Genomic DNA, 18,760 nt, shown 5'->3' on the forward strand with positions numbered 1-18,760 from the left:
TCTGTACTAAGTGCTTTATGTCCTTTTTCTCATCTAACTTTTATGACAACCCAATGAGGTAGAAACTCTTCTTCCCTCTATCTTACAGATGAAGAATCCACAGATCAGGAATGCTATGTAATTTGCTCACCTGGTTTGTCAGCCTCCAAAGCCAAGCTCTTAGCCTCCAGGATATATCGCCTTCCAGTCCTTCCCTAATTACCACAGTGTAGACTTGCACACTCTTTTGATTCTTCTTACATTTGCTCTTAGGAGAATTCAAGATATGCCATGAAACGGCCAGGGCTGCCTTAGGAGTGAGATTGGTCTCTGTTCCTTGTTTCACCAGCAGGGGGCACAGTCACCTCAGTTGAATTTCCCAGGGAGCCATTTGAGCCTCCTGCTTCTGTTTCTACGGAGGCACTTTCAGTCCAACTGGACCATCGAACAATTCCTTTCTGGTGGGGTTTGCTTAGTCTTGTGCAGTGAAGGCAATTTTAGAGAACACGTGGTGTCATGAGAAGCTGGTGCAGTTTTAGAAATCCTTATATTTCTTCAGCCCACACCTACTATTTACATTAACTACTATACTTTGTAGGTAGTTTTCAATCCCAGCCATCTTCCTCTTGCCACCGAGTGTACTGCAAACCATACTGTTCAGAGCATCATTTAATGAGAAAATCCAAAATGAAGCAAAGTTAACCTTCCTTTACACAGGTCCATTACAGAGTACTGGCCAGCTCCGTGACCTTCAAGTGACTTTGGTGGTGTGTAACTTCTGCAGCTGCCATTCAGGAACCGGACACAAATCCTGCCTCTACTTCTACGTCCTTCTGACCTGCTGTGTCTGCATTCCTCAGCTGTAAGATTCATCGTACCTTCTACGCTGGGTGTGGCAATGATCACATGATGCTGATACAATAAAAGCGTTTGAGAAGAACCTGGCACATGGTAAGTACTCAGTAGGTGGGTGTCAGCTTTTATTAAATCCCACTCTGACCAATTCCAAGGACTCCCACTATGATAGAAAAGGATCTTTTCGTAAGTAGAATTTGTCAGCTCTTTGTATACTTTGCAGACTTGCTTCCATCTCCTCCATATAACTCCTTTCTGTGGCAAGTTTCTATTTTACCAGACAACCGTGTACTTATAAGTCATGTGGAAATTGTCCTAGAGAGGACAATTAAACGAAATTTGGCTCGTCAGGAAGTGGTCAGAACAGGGATGTTCGCCGCAGATCATACTGGCCTTCTCAACACACACCAACCCCTCAGAGATGGCCATATTCATGTCCAATGTCTGGGACGCTTTCCCTCCCCACGAGGTCTGAACGGAAGGGTGCTGTCCACGAAGACTTGTCCCAGCCTGGGCGGCTCCCTGTGTCCCGGCACTGGCCCGGCTGGAGCTGGCATCACTGGGCCTGAAGAGGGAACTTGTGCCCAACGCCAGACTCCACACAGGCACACCGCCGCCTGTACCAAGGTTAATTCCCAACTGCCGGTCAGTATTTAACTTTCCGCATAAGATTAGATTAAATATTTGGGTTCATAAAAGCCTAGGATTGCAGACTGCGGGGAGCGAGGGCTCAGCTGGCTGCAGGCTGAAGCTGCCCACAGGCCAGGTTTATGCAGCATCCTTCGAGCTCCTGGCCCCAGCGAGAAGGTGCGGGACAGCCTGACTCTGCAGCGAGGAATTCCCTACTGCTGCGCGCCGCACAGGCCAGTTTCCATTGCAAATACTTTATTGTTTTAGGAATTAACTAACAAAGCTATTTCTTTTTTACAGAAAATTATAAAAGGAATGATTTTCCTGGTACAAGACCTGGCCTTTCCTCCCTTCCCCACTCCCTCACCCCTCTCCCTCTCCCTCCCTCCCTCCCTCCCTCCTTCGCGCCTTCCTTCTCTCTTTCCTCTTTTGCACACTTTCTGTCTCTTTCTTCTTCTCCTTCTTTCCTCCTCCTCCATCTCCTCTTTGTAGTGTTTTCCTTACTCATTTCTTCAGTAATTGCCTTTGGATGAAAATTTTGAGCGTTTATTTTTTTAATGGGAGTTTCATGGTAAATGTAGATAATCATCTCTTTCTCTTCCTGTTATAACAATGAAAGACTGCTGCATTTTGTAGGTCCAGATGATGCTAGTGGTCCACAAGCTCTCCAGAAAAGAGAACTCTGGATTTGGGGATCAAGGGCGTGTTACTTTCCTCATAATGTCAGATTGTCCTTGTCATGAATTACGCACATTTGTGACAGGCACAGCTGGAATTAGGGGGTCATTATGTGTCCTGAAGATAGGGCACAATCAACTGATGTACATGGGCTCGAGCCTTGGTCTTGGTCTCATTTCTTCTGCCCAGTGAGCTGACCAGTCGCAGCCAACGGAAGCAGGGAGTTAGTGGGCTTCGTGACCTCTGCTAAGACAGAGTGGGGGCTGAGCACCAGCCTGGGTGACTGGGGTTTCTAGACTCAGCACTGTGACCTTGGACAGGTGATTTAAGCTCGCTGGGCTGTAGTTACTCCCCCTGCCAAAGGAGCAGACCAGCCCAAAGAATCTCCAGGAGCCCATCCTGTTATCTGACTGAGCAAGAACCATCTATTAAAAATGCCTGAAAATATAGAACCACGTGTATTAGTTTGAACTATATGGGACATTGACAATATTTGACCATTTTTAACCTCTATAAAGGGTAACTTCAAATGGTTCAACAGAACATAAATAATCGTTGCCTTCACATTCCAAGGGTGAATGCCTAATGTGGTGTTCTACTTAGAGGAGGGATAAGTATTTATACCAAACGTGGTCAACGTCTATCAGTTAAACAGTTATTCTGGGTAGCAGCAAAGTTAGTCTGCTTGTTTTAGCAGAATGTCCGTCAATGAAATAGCTTTCACACACTGTAATTTGATTTTTGCCTGTGGACGATGGGCTGCCCAGCCATGCCTCATGCAACAGTGTCTGAATAGTGACCCTTCCTTGGACTCAGCCTGGCCAGGGGTCAGCACTTAGGCAGTTAATCCCCATAGGCCCTTTTCAGCTCTGTGATTAAGTTTTATCAGAAAGCACCTCCTGACCTGCTTAGCAGTGGGCCTTTGTCCATATTATACAGAAGAGCTGAACAGATAATCAGTAGTATTAGCTCTAACAGGCCCGTGAATGCTGCCTCGCCCATACCTGGAAATAAACCCAACTCCAGGGGATCTCGGCACTGAAGTCCTTCATCTCAAAGACATTTCATGGCAGAGATTTTTTTTTTTTTTTTTTTTTTTTTTTGCGGTACGCGGGCCTCTTACTGTTGTGGCCTCTCCCGTTGCGGAGCACAGGCTCCGGACGCACAGGCTCAGAGGCCATGGCTCATGGGGCCAGCCGCTCCGCGGCATGTGGGATCTTCCCGGACCAGGGCACGAACCTGTGTCCCCTGCATTGGCAGGCAGACTCTCAACCACTGCGCCACCAGGGAAGCCCCGTGGCAGAGATTTCTGATCAGGCTTTAGGGGCCCCAGGAGTCCCCTGAAAGTGAATGTAGAGCTTCATATGTGCATATGTACAATTTTCTGGGGAAAAATAAAGTCAAATTGTTTTATTTTGTTTTTCAAGGAATCTAGGGACCCTCCCCTCCCCACAAATAGGTTAAGAATCACTATTGTAGTTTCCAGTTGAATTCTGTAGAACACAGGAGAGGAGCGTTCATTCATTCACCGAACCTGTAATGAAGGTCTGCTCTCCATCAACCCCAGTGCAGTTCCGGGATGCGAAGGTGAATAAAACAATCTCTGCCCTCCAGCAGCTCAGTGCTTATGTCATTTGGAATCAAAGGACTTTGTCTCTAAACATCAGTTTCCTCGTTTGTAAAATGGAGGCACTTGCTTACATTTTAGAGTGGCTTTGAGCATCCCATGAATAGCACACCATAAATGGGAAAACTGAGAACAAGCAAGCAAACAAACATGACAGTTTGCAGGAGTAACACAGAAAAGGGATCTCCAGCCCACACTGGGAAGTCGGGGAAAAGCTTGTGGACAGGGAGACTGCCGACCTAGGTTTCTGAAATGATAAGAGCAAACCATCTTTTTAAAATGTGTGAGTGTGATGGATAAAGAAGATGTGGCACATATATACAATGGAATATTACTCAGCCATGAAAAGAAACGAAACTGAGTTATTTGTAGTGAGGTGGGTGGACCTATAGAGTCTGTCATACAGAGTGAAGTAAGTCAGAAAGAGAAAAACAAATACCGTATGCTAACACATATATATGGAATATAAAAAAAAAATGGTTCTGAAGAACCTAAGGGCAGGACAGGAATAAAGACGCAGACGTAGAGAATGGACTTGAGGACACAGGGAGGGGGCAGGGTAAGCTGGGACGAAGTGAGAGAGTGGCATGGACATATATACACTACCAAGTGTAAAATAGATAGCTAGTGGGAAGCAGCCGCATAGCACAGGGAGATCAGCTTGGTGCTTTGTGACCGCCTGGAGGGGTGGGATGGGGAGGGTGGGAGGGAGAAGGTAAACCCAGGGAAAGGCCTGGAGAAGATCAGTACTCTCTCCTCTCTCCCTCCGCCCCACAGCCCCTTCCCCTCAATACTTAAAGTGCCCATCCACATTCCAGCGTGGCTTCCCTTGAGGCACCCTGTCCTGGAGGGTCTTGCTAAGCCTCAGAACATGCCTCTCCTGTGTCCGCCGTGGTCTCTCGGAGCCCTGAAGGAACAGGCCCTGAGTTTTCACAGGTGGTGAAAAGCTAAAGAGTTGCTTTGATGAAAGCATTCGCAGAACGATGTTGGCAGTGAGCGTGACCGACCCTGCTGTCCTTCCCCCGTAACACGGGGTCTTTACTCTCTCCACTCAGGGGCGCCCCTGGAATTCCAAGCACAGCGGCACAGCCACGAAGGAGATGCACGGGAGGCGGGCGGGCAGAGGAGCTCAGAGCACAGAGGAGCTCGTGATGCCCCCTCCTCTCTGGGGGAACCCAGATCCAAGGCGGCCTCGTGTAGCCCGGTGCATGCTGGCCTTGCTTCAGAGAACCACTGTCCAATGAGCAGAAATAAGTAGACTATTTCCCATCTTGGCAGGAAGAACAGGAAGAGGATCCAGTTCTCTGCCCTGAAGAGGTCCCCGTCTTCCCCGTGTCAGTTGCCGCTTAGTCCACAGTCCCTTGGGGCCTTCCACCAGACCAAACTTCCCTCGTCACCCACCAGTGTTTGCTTTTGCACACTTAGCTCCTCTGGAATTCTTGTTTGTTTGTTTTTGTTTGTTTGGTTTTTAGTTGTCTCTATGTTCTACCCATTCTTCAATTGGGCTTCACAGAAGGAAACTGGATTCTCTCCAGAGGGTGCAGCAGGGGGATATATAAGCTGGGAAAATCACAGTTTTCTTTACTGGATGAAGCTGTGGAAGAGGGTTGGCAGAAACAGAGGGTGAGAGCCCTGGGAGGTGAAGTGATCCTGCCCCGTCACATTTGTAAGGTGAGCCCTACAGACCACGGGAAGGGGGGGTGGATTTTTTTGGATGGATGAAACAAGTGTGAGCTCCCCCTAGATGAGTAGACCTGGGCTCTTCAAGGGTTAAGGAGGCAGTGGTGAAGTCTTGACTCGGATTAAAGCCGGTTTAGCTATACTCTTTCACAGTGAACTGTGTTATTTTAAGGGGGAGAAAGCGTGCCTCTGTCACATTGCTTGGAAAATATGCTTGGTGAGTACTTTGGGGCAATCTTACCTATTTGTTAAGTTTCTTTTCAACCCGCTCTGTTCACACTTGTTACAACTCTCTGCACCTTGCGTGGTGGTTTGTTTGCATCTCTCCCACTACACCGAGCTTCCACAAGCAGAATTCTCGTACTCATCATCACTGCATTTCCGATGCCAGCATGTTCCCGGCACATTCATTTACTCATCAGACATCCACTGTGTGCCTACTGTGTGCCAGTTTAGTTGGTTTAGTGCCAACATTCACTAAACCAAGGTAGACAGAGGCGATGTGAGCCCTGCCCTCACAGACATCATGGTCGGGTGGGAAAGACCAATCATCACACACACACAGCGACATATACACAGAAGCACCACATATTGGGAAGAGTGCTTTGAAGAAAAGTAATAAGATGCTATTGGAGAAAAGTGATGATGGGGGTGGGGTTTGAGAGCAGGGCCAGGGGAGTTTCCTCAGAAGTGACAGTTAAGCTGGGCCCCAAAGGGTGAGGAGGTAGCAGAGGGAAGAGAAGGGGAAAAGTATTCCAGGTTGAGGGAACAGAATGTGCAAATGTCCTGAAGCAGGAGAAAGTTTACTGATGTGGAGGAAGGCAGGCCAGGAAGACCAGTTGCCACGAGCGGAGAGTACCTGGGGAGGTGGCCAGGGGCCAGCCAGGTCAGGCCAGGTAAACCCGTTAAAGAATGAGGATTTTATTTTGTGAACAGGAAGGTATTGCATCATTTTAAAAACAGGGGAATGATGTACTCCCATTTCCCTCTTAAAAAGAGCACACTGACTGCTGTGCAGGGCAGAGAGGGGCAGACGTGACCTTGGGGAGGTAGTTTGGGGGAGGGTTGTATTGCATTGCATTGTATCAGCCAGGTGAGAGATGCTGGTGGCTGGGCAGTGAAAGTGAGGATGGAGAAGAGAGTGGGAGTTGAGAAATATCAATGATCTCTCAGGTTGTTCCTTTGTATCACTTACCTAAAGTACTTCTTTCAAATATGGATGCACATACTCATCTCTTTGGTATAACTGGAAAAAGCACGGCCTAGACACAGGAGATGGAGCAGATTTCAAAGTCTGTCAATGTCCCTTGCAAGCTTCTGACCCATAAGTCTCTGAAAACACAGAACATACATCAGTCATTGCTTCATTCAGCTGATGTCTGTTGAGTATCTGTTATGAACAAGGCATTGTGCTAGCCATTGTGAGGTGACCGACCTATTTAGAAACAAAGTAATGAATGCAAGATTATTGATGAAAATTTTGAACGGAAGAAAAATATAAGGAAAAAAAAATCTGTGAGTATACCATCCACTATTAACACTTTGAACTATTTATTTATCCAGTCTTTTTTCCATTTTCATCTGCATGTATATTTCTTCACATATGTAAATTGGGATCATAATACATATAGTTTTATGTACTCCATTAAACTTTTATTGTAAGATATCATGAATGCAAACAATGCATCAAGTGCATAGCAAAATTTAAAGAATAACAAAATATGCACAAACTCAGTCACCAGCCAGGTAAAGAAGAAATAATATTACTCCCCCCGCCCCTTGCATACCCCTCGCGCCATCCCTTAAGGTAGCCAAATGCAGAAAGAATTCATTTCCTTAAGCTTGTTCATATATTTTATTCTTTAAATTGCAGCAGGAAGGAAATATGCCTACTCCATCCAATCTGACACAGACACTGGAATATGTCTTCAAAAAGATTTTTGTTACTTACATGGACAACTGGCGCAGGAACACAACAGCTGAGCAAGAGGCCCTGCAAGCCAAAGTCAATGCTGAGAACTTCTACTACGTCATCTTGTACCTTATGGTTATGATTGGAATGTTCTCTTTCATCATTGTAGCCATCCTGGTGAGCACAGTGAAATCCAAGAGACGAGAACACTCCAATGACCCGTACCACCAGTACATAGTGGAGGACTGGCAAGACAAGTACAAGAGTCAAATTTTGAACCTAGGAGAACCAAGGGCCACCATCCACGAGAACCCTGGTGCAGCAGGGCTCAGACTGTCTGATTGATTAGCGAGAGAGGCATACAGCCAACGGCTGATATGCAAATATGAAGAGACGCCAGTGTCATGGAGCCAATCCAAGTTGCCATGCTTAGAAGACACTAAGTCCCTCGCTCTCTGTTGAGAATTTTCAGGGAGATCAGGTGGCTTGTCAACTAAGACAGGGGACATTTCAATCTCAGTGATTTATGCTTGCTCATTGGAGCAGTAATTTATGCTGAAGACCTCTTTTCCTTTCCGTGCAATGTCAATGTCATTTTAATCAATGTCAATAGTGAAAATAAAGCCAAAGTGGAAGTAACATGCCTGGGCAGTGGCAGTGGGGACAGAAAGGAGAGATTAACAAATCATTGAATCTTCTTCCTCATGAAACATTTTGTTTGTGACTAAATCAATTTATAAATAACCCAGGTGTATTACCCAGAAGCTGAGGTTCAAAAATCCGTCACTTGCTCACTGGATTGATGTAGGAGCATTTATTTATTAATTCATGAATGTGGAGTCTGAAGTGATGAATGAATAGAACCACAGCATTCCTTTATGTGTATTGTTTCCCTAGCATTGAGCTTATTTGGAAGTCTGAAGACAGAACAAACATTTCACAAGGGCAAAGTCCACACCAGAGAATAGAATCTTTAAGAACTACCTGGTGCAACAGAAACATACCTTTTAATTAACATTTAAAATTTCACAGAAAACTTTTTTCTTTATTTTTTATTTTTTTTTGCTTTATAACAAATTTAATCAGTTATACATATACATATGTTCCCATATTCCCTCCCTTTTGCGTCTCCCTCCCACCCTCCCTAACCCACCCCTCCAGGCGGTCGCAAAGCACCGAGCTGATCTCCCTGTGCTATGCGGCTGCTTCCCACTAGCTATCTACCTTACGTTTGGTAGTGTATATATGTCCATGCCGCTCTTTCACTTTGTCACAGCTTACCCTTCCCCCTCCCCATATCCTCAAATCCATTCTCTAGTAGGTCTGTGTCTTTATTCCTGTTTTACCCCTATGTTCTTCATGACATTTTTTTTTCTTAAATTCCATATATATGTGTCAGCATACAGTATTTGTCTTTCTCTTTCTGACTTACTTCACTCTGTATGACAGACTCTAGGTCCATCCACCTCATTACAAATAGCTCAATTTCATTTCTTTTTATGGCTGAGTAAAATTCCATTGTATATATGTGCCACATCTTCTTTACCCATTCATCCGATGATGGACACTTAGGTTGTTTCCATCTCTGGGATATTGTAAATAGGGCTGCTATGAACATTTTGGTACATGTCTCTTTTTGAATTATGGTTGTCTCAGGGTATATGCCCAGTAGTGGGATTGATGGGTCATATGGTAGTTCTATTTGTAGTTTCTTAAGGAACCTGCATACCGTTCTCCATAGTGGCTGTACCAATTCACATTCCCACCAGCAGTGCAAGAGTGTTCCCTTTTTTCCACACCCTCTCCAGCATTTATTGTTTCTAGATTTTTTGATGATGGCCATTCTGACTGGTGTGAGATGATATCTCATTGTAGTTTTGATTTGCATTTCTCTAATGAGTAAAGATGTTGAGCATCCTTTCATGTGTTTGTTGGCAGTCTGTATATCTTTTGTGGAGAAATGTCTATTTAGGTCTTCTGCCCATTTTTGGATTGGGCTGTTTGTTTTTTTGTTATTGAGCTGCATGAGCTGCTTATAAATTTTGGAGATTAATCCTTTGTCAGTTGCTTCATTGGCAAATATTTTCTCCCATTCTGAGGGTTGTCTTTTGGTCTTGTTTATGGTTTCCTTTGCTGTGCAAAAGCTTTTAAGTTTCATTAGGTCCCATGTGTTTATTATTGTCTTTATTTCCATTTCTCTAGGAGGTGGGTCAAAAAGGATCTTGCTGTGATTTATGTCATAGAGTGTTCTGCCTATGTTTTCCTCTAAGAGTTTGATAGTGTCTGGCCTTACATTTAGGTCTTTAATCCATTTTGAGCTTATTTTTGTGTATGGTGTTAGGGAGGGATCTAATCTCATACTTTTACATGTCTCTATCCAGTTTTCCCAGCACCACGTATTGAAGAGACTGTCCTTTCTCCACTGTACATTCCTGCCTCCTTTATCAAAGATAAGGTGACCATATGTCCGTGGGTTTATCTCTGGGCTTTCTATCCTGTTCCATTGATCTATCTTTCTGTTTTTGTGCCAGTACCATACTGTCTTGATTACTGTAGCTTTGTAGTATAGTCTGAAGTCAGGGAGACTGATTCCTCCAGCTCCATTTTTCGTTCTCAAGATTGCTTTGGCTATTCGGGGTCTTTTGTGTTTCCATACAAATTGTGAAATTTTTTGCTCTAGTTCTGTGAAAAATGCCAGTGGTAGTTTGATAGGGATTGCATTGAATCTGTAGATTGCTTTGGGTAGTAGAGTCATTTTCAAAATGTTGATTCTTCCAATCCAAGTACATGGTACATCTCTCCATCTATTTGTATCATCTTTAATTTCTTTCATCAGTGTCTTATAATTTTCTGCATACAGGTCTTTTGTCTCCTTAGGTAGGTTTATTCCTAGATATTTTATTCTTTTTGTTGCAATGGTAAATGGGAGTGTTTCCTTGATTTCACTTTCAGATTTTTCATCATTAGTATATAGGAATGCCAGAGATTTCTGTGCATTAATTTTGTATCCTGCAAAATTTACCAAATTCATTGATTAGCTCTAGTAGTTTTCTGGTAGCATCTTTAGGATTCTCTATGTATAGTATCATGTCATCTGCAAACAGTGACAGCTTTACTTCTTCTTTTCTGACTCGGATTCCTTTATTTCCTTTTCTTCTCTGATTGCTGTGGCTAAAACTTCCAAAACTATGTTGAATAAGAGTGGTGAGAGTGGGCAACCTTGTCTTGTTCCTGATCTTAGTGGAAATGCTTTCAGTTTTTCACCATTGAGGACGATGCTGGCTGTGGGTTTGTCATATATGGCCTTTATTATGTTGAGGAAAGTTCCCTCTATGCCTACTTTCTGCAGGGTTTTTATCATAAATGGGTGTTGAATTTTGTCGAAAGCTTTCTCTGCATCTATTGAGATGATCATATGGTTTTTCTCCTTCAATTTGTTAATATGGTGTATCACGTTGATTGATTTGCATATATTGAAGAATCCTTGCATTCCTGGAATAAACCCCACTTGATCATGGTGTATGATCCTTTTAATGTGCTGTTGGATTCCGTTTGCTAGTATTTTGTTGAGGATTTTTGCATCTATGTCCATCAGTGATATTGGCCTGTAGTTTTCTTTCTTTGTGGCATCCTTGTCTGGTTTTGGTATCAAGGTGATGGTGGCCTCGTAGAATGAGTTTGGGAGTGTTCCTCCCTCTGCTATATTTTGGAAGAGTTTGAGAAGGATAGGTGTTAGCTCTTCTCTAAATCCTTGATAGAATTCGCCTGTGAAGTCATCTGGTCCTGGGATTTTGTTTGTTGGAAGATTTTTTATCACAGTTTCAATTTCAGTGCTTGTGATTGGTCTGTTCATATTTTCTATTTCTTCCTGATTCAGTCTTGGCAGGTTGTGCATTTCTAAGAATTTGTCCATTTCTTCCAGGTTGTCCATTTTATTGGCATAGAGTTTCTTGTAGTAATCTCTCATGATCTTTTGTATTTCTGCAGTGTCAGTTGTTACTTCTCCTTTTTCATTTCTAATTCTATTGATTTGAGTCTTCTCCCTTTTCTTCTTGATGAGTCTGGCTAATGGTTTATCAATTTTGTTTATCTTCTCAAAGAACCAGCTTTTAGTTTTATTGATTTTTGCTATTGTTTCCTTCATTTCTTTTTCATTTATTTCTGATCTGATTTTTATGATTTCTTTCCTTCTGCTAACTTTGGGATGTTTTTGTTCTTCTTTCTTTAATTGCTTTAGGTGCAAGGTTAGGTTGTTTATTTGAGATGTTTCCTGTTTCTTAAGGTGGGATTGTATTGCTATAAACTTCCCTCTTAGAACTGCTTTTGCTGCATCCCATAGGTTTTGGGTCGTCGTGTCTCCATTGTCATTTGTTTCTAGGTATTTTTTAATTTCCCCTTTGATTTCTTCAGTGATCACTTCGTTATTAAGTAATGTATTGTTTAGCCTCCATGTGTTTGTATTTTTTACAGCTCTTTTCCTGTAATTGATATCTAGTCTCATAGCATTGTGGTCGGAAAAGATACTTGATACAATTTCAATTTTCTTAAATTTACTAAGGCTTGATTTGTGACACAAGATATGATCTATCCTGGAGAATGTTCCATGAGCACTTGAGAAAAATGTGTATTCTGTTGTTTTTGGATGGAATGTCCTATAAATATCAATTAAGTCCATCTTGTTTAATGTATCATTTAAAGCTTGTGTTTCCTTATTTATTTTCATTTTGGATGATCTGTCCATTGGTGAAAGTGGGGTGTTAAAGTCCCCTACTATGATTGTGTTACTGCCGATTTCTCCTTTTATGGCTGTTAGTATTTGCCTTATGTATTGAGGTGCTCCTATGTTGGGTGCATAAATATTTACAATTGTTATATCTTCTTCTTGGATCGACCCCTTGATCATTATGTAGTGTCCTTCTTTGTCTCTTCTAGTAGTCTTTATTTTAAAGTCTATTTTGTCTGATATGAGAATTGCTACTCCAGCTTTCTTTTGGTTTCCATTTGCATGGAATATCTTTTTCCATTCCCTTACTTTCAGTCTGTATGTGTCTCTAGGTCTGAAGTGGGTCTCTTGTAGACAGCATATATATGGGTCTTGTTTTTGTATCCATTCAGCCACTCTGTGTCTTTTGGTGGGAGCATTTAGTCCATTTACATTTAAGGTAATTATCGATATGTATGTTCCTATTCCCATTTTCTTAATTGTTTTGGGTTCGTTATTGTAGGTCTTTTCCTTCTGTTGTGTTTCTTGCCTAGAGAAGTTCCTTTAGCATTTGTTGTAAAGCTGGTTTGGTGGTGCTGAACTCTCTCAGCTTTTGCTTGTCTGTAAACGTTTTAATTTCTCCATCATATCTGAATGAGATCCTTGCTGGGTAGAGTAGTTTTGGTTGAAGGTTTTTCTCCTTCATCACTTTCATTATGTCCTGCCACTCCCTTCTGGCTTGTAGAGTTTCTGCTGAGAGATCAGCTGTTATCCTGATGGGGATTCCCTTGTGTGTTACTTGTTGTTTTTGCCTTGCTGCTTTTAATATGATTTCTTTGTGTTTAATTTTTGACAGTTTGATTAATATGTGTCTTGGTGTATTTCTCCTTGGATTTATTCTGTATGGGACTCTCTGTGCCTCCTGGACTTGATTAACTATTTCCTTTCCCATATTAGGGAAGTTTTCAACTATAATCTCTTCAAATATTTTCTCAGTCCCTTTCTTTTTCTCTTCTTCTTCTGGAACCCCTATAATTCGAAGGTTGGTGCGTTTAATGTTGTCCCAGAGGTCTCTGAGACTGTCCTCTGTTCTTTTCATTCTTTTTTCTTTATTTTGTTCTGCAGCAGTTATTTCCACTATTTTATCTTACACCTCACTTATCCGTTCTTCTGCCTCAGTTATTCTGCTATTGATCCCATCTAGAGTATTTTTTATTTCATTTATTGTGTTTTTAATTGATGCTTGATTCATCTTTAGTTCTTCTAGGTCCTTGTTAACTGTTTCTTGCATTTTGTCTATTCTATTTCCAAGATTTTGGATCTTGGAAATAGAATCTTGGATGAGCTTTACTATCATTATTCTGAATTCTTTTTCAGGTAGACTGCCTATTACCTCTTCATTTGTTAGGTCTGGTGGGTTTTTATCTTGTTCCTTCTCCTGCTGTGTGTTTTTCTGTCTTCTCATTTTGCTTATGTTACTGTGTTTGGGGTCTCCTTTTTGCAGGCTGCAGGTTCGTAGTTCCCGTTGTTTTTGGTGTCTGTCCCCAGTGGTAAGGTTGGTTTAGTGGGTTGCGTAGGCTTCCTGGTGGAGGGGACTAGTGCCTGTGTTCTGGTGGATGAGGCTGGATCTTGTCTTTCTGGTGGGCAGGTCCACGTCTGGTGGTGTGTTTTGGGGTGTCTGTGGACTTTTTATGATCTTAGGCCACCTCTCTGCTAATGGGTGGCGTTGTGTTTCTGTCTTGCTAGTTGTTTGGCATAGGGTGTCCAGCACTGTAGCTTGATGGTCGTTGAATGAAGCTGGGTGCTGGTGTTGAGATGGAGATCTCTGGAAGATTTCCACCGTTTGATATTATGTGGAGCTGGGAGGTCTCTTGTGGACCAGTGTCCTGAGGTTGGCTCTCCCACCTCAGAGGCACAGCACTGACTCCTGGCTCCTCAATTTGGGATGATTTGTTGTCTGTTCATGTATTCCACAAATGCAGGGTACATCAAGTTGATTATGGAGCTTTAATCCGCTGCTTCTGAGGCTGCTGGGAGAGGTTTCCCTTTCTCTTCTTTGTTCTCACAGCTCCTGGGTCTCAGCTTTGGATTTGGCCCCGCCTCTGCGTGTAGGTCGCCGGAGGGTGTCTGTTCTTCGCTCAGACAGGACAGGGTTAAAGGAGCAGCCTCTTCGGGGACTCTGGCTCACTCAGGCCGGGCGGGAGGGAGGGGCACGGAGTACGGGGCGAGCCTCCAGCGGCAGAGGTCGGCGTGACGTTGCACCAGCCCGAGGCGCGCCGTGCGTTCTCCCAGGGAAGCCGCCCCTGGATCCCGGGACCCTGGCAGTGGCGGGCTGCACAGGCTCCCGGAAGGGCGGTGTGGACAGTGACCTGCGCTCGCACACAGGCTTCTTGGCGGTGGCAGCAGCAGCCCCAGCGTCCCACGCCCGTCACTGGGCTCCGCGCTTTCAGTCGTGACTCGCGCCCGTCTGTGGAGCCCCTTTAAGCAGCGCTCTTAATCCCCTCTCCTCGCGCAGCAGGAAACCAAGAGGGAAGAAAAAGTCTCTTGCCTCTTCGGCAGCTCCAGAGTTTTCCCGGACTCCCTTCCGGCTAGCTGTGGCACATTAGCCCCCTTCAGGCTGAGTTCTCGCCGCCAGCCCCAGTCCTCTCCCTGCGCTCTGACCAAAGCCCGAGCCTCAGCTTCCAGCACCGCCTGCCCCGGCGGGCGAGCAGACAAGCCTCTCGGGCTGGTGAGTGCCGCTCGGCACTGATCCTCTGTGCGGGAATCTCTCCGCTTTGCCCTACCCAGGTATGTGGGGAGTTTCTTGCCTTTTGGGAGGTCTGGGGTCTTCTGCCAGCGTTCAGTAGGTGTTCTGTAGGAGTTGTTCCACGTGTAGCTGTATTTCTGGTGTATCCGTGGGGAGGAAGGTAATCTCCGCGTCTTACTCTTCCGCCATCTTACCCGGAAGTCTCCTCACAGAAAACTTTTAAAAGTCCTTGTTATTATAGAAAAAGTAATAAAACATTGTAACACTGCTTTATAAACAACTCTTTTCACTCAGTTTATTTTCCCTATTTACAATTACTTATTTCCACTTAGTTTCAAGAAACTTATTTTCACTGACATACGGAAAGTGGCTGAATTGTTGCTGTCTGTTGAAGAGCTAGACTGTTAACTGCTTAGTATTTTGAAGCTTGGGGTTCACAATATCACAGAATGTCAGGGCTGGAAGACACCTTGGAGATCATAGTATTCTTTTTTTTTTTCTTTCTTTCCAGATGTCTAGAGTCTGGGTGCTTTAATACCAGAAAATTAGGCACAGGAAAAAAACAAGCAAACAAACAAATAAATAAATAAGCCTAGTCAAGAGTTAGCCAAAGACTGTCAAAACATACTCCTTAAGAAAATAGCCTCTATGCTTCCTGTTTTGGAAGTTATTTGCTAATGGAAACAGTTGTGTCAACATTAGTCTTGAAGCAACCATGGCTGTAAGGGGTAATTTACAAGAAAGTGTATGTTCAAAGAACAGGCACACCAAGGGTTCATGGGTTGTCTCAGGACGGTTATGAGCAGGTCTGGAACCCAAGGTCAGCACCATGCTGGTTCCTAATCCTGTATTAGATTCTTACTGCTGCTGTAACAAATTACCACAAATGTACCAGCTTAAAACAAAGAGATATATTCTCCTACACTTCTGGAGGTCAGAAGTCTGAACCGGGACTCACTGGGCTGTGTTCTTCTAGAGCTTCTAGGGGAGAATCCATTCATTTGTAGATGGGAATCTCCAGTCCACAGATTAGGCAACTTCATTCATCAATTCAATCAAGCATCATTTAATATCTATCTACTTGGGTCACTGGCCTAGACCCCAGGAGTACAGAGACGAACGGGACTCCCAGAGCTGCAGGAACTCACTCGGTCGAGGCGGAGTCAGACACGTGAACATCAAAACGATATAATGTGACAACGTTATAACGGAGAGCAACACAAAGGGGGCGGAGCTAGAGCCGGGACAGAGGCCCCGCCTAAGTCGGGCTAAGGTCTAGAGAGTAGCTGAGGGGAGAAAGCCAATGGCAAGACGGACTTACGTGCTGTAGCTTCACGAAGCTTCACGCCCCCTTACATTCTTCTCTTCCTCCAGCTTCCCATCTACTCAGCCAAGCAGAGCAATTGTGAGCAGAGCCTCAAGTCTCAGGGCACTAAGACAAAATTCAAAACAGGAGTCCTTCTTCAACGTCTTATATGGATTACAAGCTTTGTGTCTTTAGAGTGAGATATATACAAGGTCTGTTTCCTAATAACAAAGATGCAATTATGCTAACAGAAGCGTTAAATACAGTTTTGGAGACAGCCATTCATGTTCCAAGAGCAGACACGGCAAGAGTGGTTTCCCTCCTTAGATCAGAAACCCAGAAATGCTGTACCATATGGAACATTCTCACCAGTGTGCCCAGAGCAGCAACCCAGGCTACAAAACCTCAGCCTTGGGTCTGGATCCAGACAGGAATCCAAGGTTTCTACCATCTGACAAAGACTATCTCTTTGACCAAACTCTGGTCAGGCTCCTCTGAGCCTTCATCTTGACTAGACCTCTTGCCCTATAAACATTGCACATTCTTGGCAAAAAAATATCATCCACCTCCCCACATCTGAACAAACACTACCATAGTTTCTAAGAGCTCTAGGTTGCATCCCTAAGGGGACCCCAGCCCGCTTTAAAGTGCTTGCCTAAGAAAACTCAATTTACTTTTTATGCCAGCCAAAACCTGATGGTAGGCAAATCAGCCCCCTGAATCCCTCCTAGGGCAGTTATTTTAGAAATCTTATAATTATAAATCCTTGATCTCCCTCTTTGGGGTGTAAATCCCTTACCACCCAGAACTGTCTTGTCTCTTTGAACTGCCAACATTCAAGGAGTAACTCTCCCCAACCTGTGGGCACGTTGCTCTAACAGGCACCACTACGGACAGTCATAAAGATCGAACTTTGTTTCTCTTCCAGATGAGCGTCTGTTAACAAACCCGGGTCAGGTTGACCAATCCCCTCTGCTTTTTGTAAATTTCCACTTCCCTGACTCTGCTCAAGTGCCTGCCCCCCAATCCCTCCTTCCCCTTTTAAAATGCCCAGTTACCTCTGCACAAGACAAAGCTGAGTTCAGTTCATGCTGGACTCGCTCCCCTATTGCAATAGTTGCTTAATAAAGTCTATCCTTAACACTTGAACTGGTGTCCAGCTTTGTTTATCTTTGACACAAGGAAACAAATTAAGGGGGGAAAAACCTAGGTTTTCCTAATTAAGTATGTTTTATTATCATCACTAAAGTATATGGGGCCAACATAGATGGTTATCAGTATCAACTTTACTTTTGGGGAATGGGAGAAATGCCCAATGTTTACGAGCATTCTGGGTACACAGTTGCTGCCACCTGCCCCCGTCTGTCACTCCAGCATCAATTTCCACCAAACCCAGGCTTGCCACTTTCAACCTGGCAACTGAAAATCCCAGTTCAAACAACTTGCTAGTTTTCTTTTCCACCCCGTTTGCTTTTAGAGTTCCTTCTGCTTGGTCTACTGGCTCCAAATGACCTGAGCCCCATTTACTTCTTACAGCATAGATCAGAAGCGATTTGAAAAGGAACCTATGGTAGTGGCTGCCCTGAGAGAGTCTAGCTCCAGATTACCCAGATTCAGACCCCAGCACTGGCGCTTGCTGGTTTTAAAACCCTGGACAATTTACTTTAATCAGTTTGTGCCTCCATTTCCTCAGCTGTGAAGTGGTTATGGTCATGTTATGTCCTTTATAGGCTTGTTAGGAGACTTCAAATAGAAAATTGCCGCGAAGTGCTTAGAACAAAGCTATTTTTGTTACTTTCTCCAGGAAAACTTCACTTGTTGACAGAACTAACCCCCTCTCCCCAATCCTCCAGTTTGTCCTTTCCTTTGTACACCCTAACATTTCGTTCTTCACTACAACCAAGATGTCCCGATGGGATTCGGAGTTAGACTGCCCGGATTCAAATCTAGCTTTTGCCACTCGAATTCACACGTTGTCTTGCGCCAGCCACATCATCTCCCCTTGCCTCAGTTTCCTCAACCAAAAAATGGAGGGCCAAGCACGTAGTAAGAAGTCTGTGAATCTCCCTCTCGTTATCCTTGAATTGCGGGGGGAGGGTGTCCAGTCTGCGCCCTCCCGTGCGGCAGGGACTGAGTGGAGTCAAACTCCGCTCCCGTTTTCTAAGCGCTTGTTGAATGAAGGAATCTGGGAACCTAGTACCGGGCACCCTACTGCTATCCCAAGGGAAACCACAAGCATTTTTGGCAGAGAACATGAACGCTAAATTTGGAAACTTCTGGGGAGCCACGTGCCCTCAGTCGCACACAGCGAGGAGCGTCCAGGGATGCGAGACGGCTGAGCGGCAAGAGACCCCGCGACGCCCGCCCCCCGACCGCCATCTTCCAGCTCAGGTAAGCTCAGAACGAGAACCTGCCCGGGGCTAGACCGATTCCGCCCGGCGACCCACGTCACGGCACCACGAAGGCCATCCGGCCCAAAACGCATGCGCGACGAGCGGCGCACCCACCCACGCGGCCCGGGCCCACTGCGCCGGCGCGAGCGCGGCGCACGCTCCGAGGCGGCCGGAGCCCACTGCGCCGGCGCGCGGAGCGGTGCATTTTGGGACATGTAGTTTCCCCGCGGCATTGTGGGAGTCGTGGTTCGT

General features: G+C 44.6%; 1 protein-coding gene across 1 annotated transcript; it reads left to right on the top strand.

Moving 5' to 3' along the window:
• Positions 1–7,334: 7,334 nt before the first annotated feature.
• Positions 7,335–7,706, top strand: KCNE2 (potassium voltage-gated channel subfamily E regulatory subunit 2; the record flags this gene model as incomplete). The annotated part of the gene is made up of 1 exon (XM_079705294.1): positions 7,335–7,706. The coding sequence occupies one exon, from the start codon at positions 7,335–7,337 to the stop codon at positions 7,704–7,706; it is 372 nt and encodes a 123-aa protein (XP_079561420.1).
• Between the last annotated feature and the right edge of the window lie 11,054 nt (positions 7,707–18,760).

The sequence above is a fragment of the Hyperoodon ampullatus genome (assembly GCF_949752795.1).
Source record: "Hyperoodon ampullatus genome assembly, chromosome: 5".
NCBI classification, from domain to species: Eukaryota; Metazoa; Chordata; class Mammalia; order Artiodactyla; family Ziphiidae; genus Hyperoodon; species Hyperoodon ampullatus.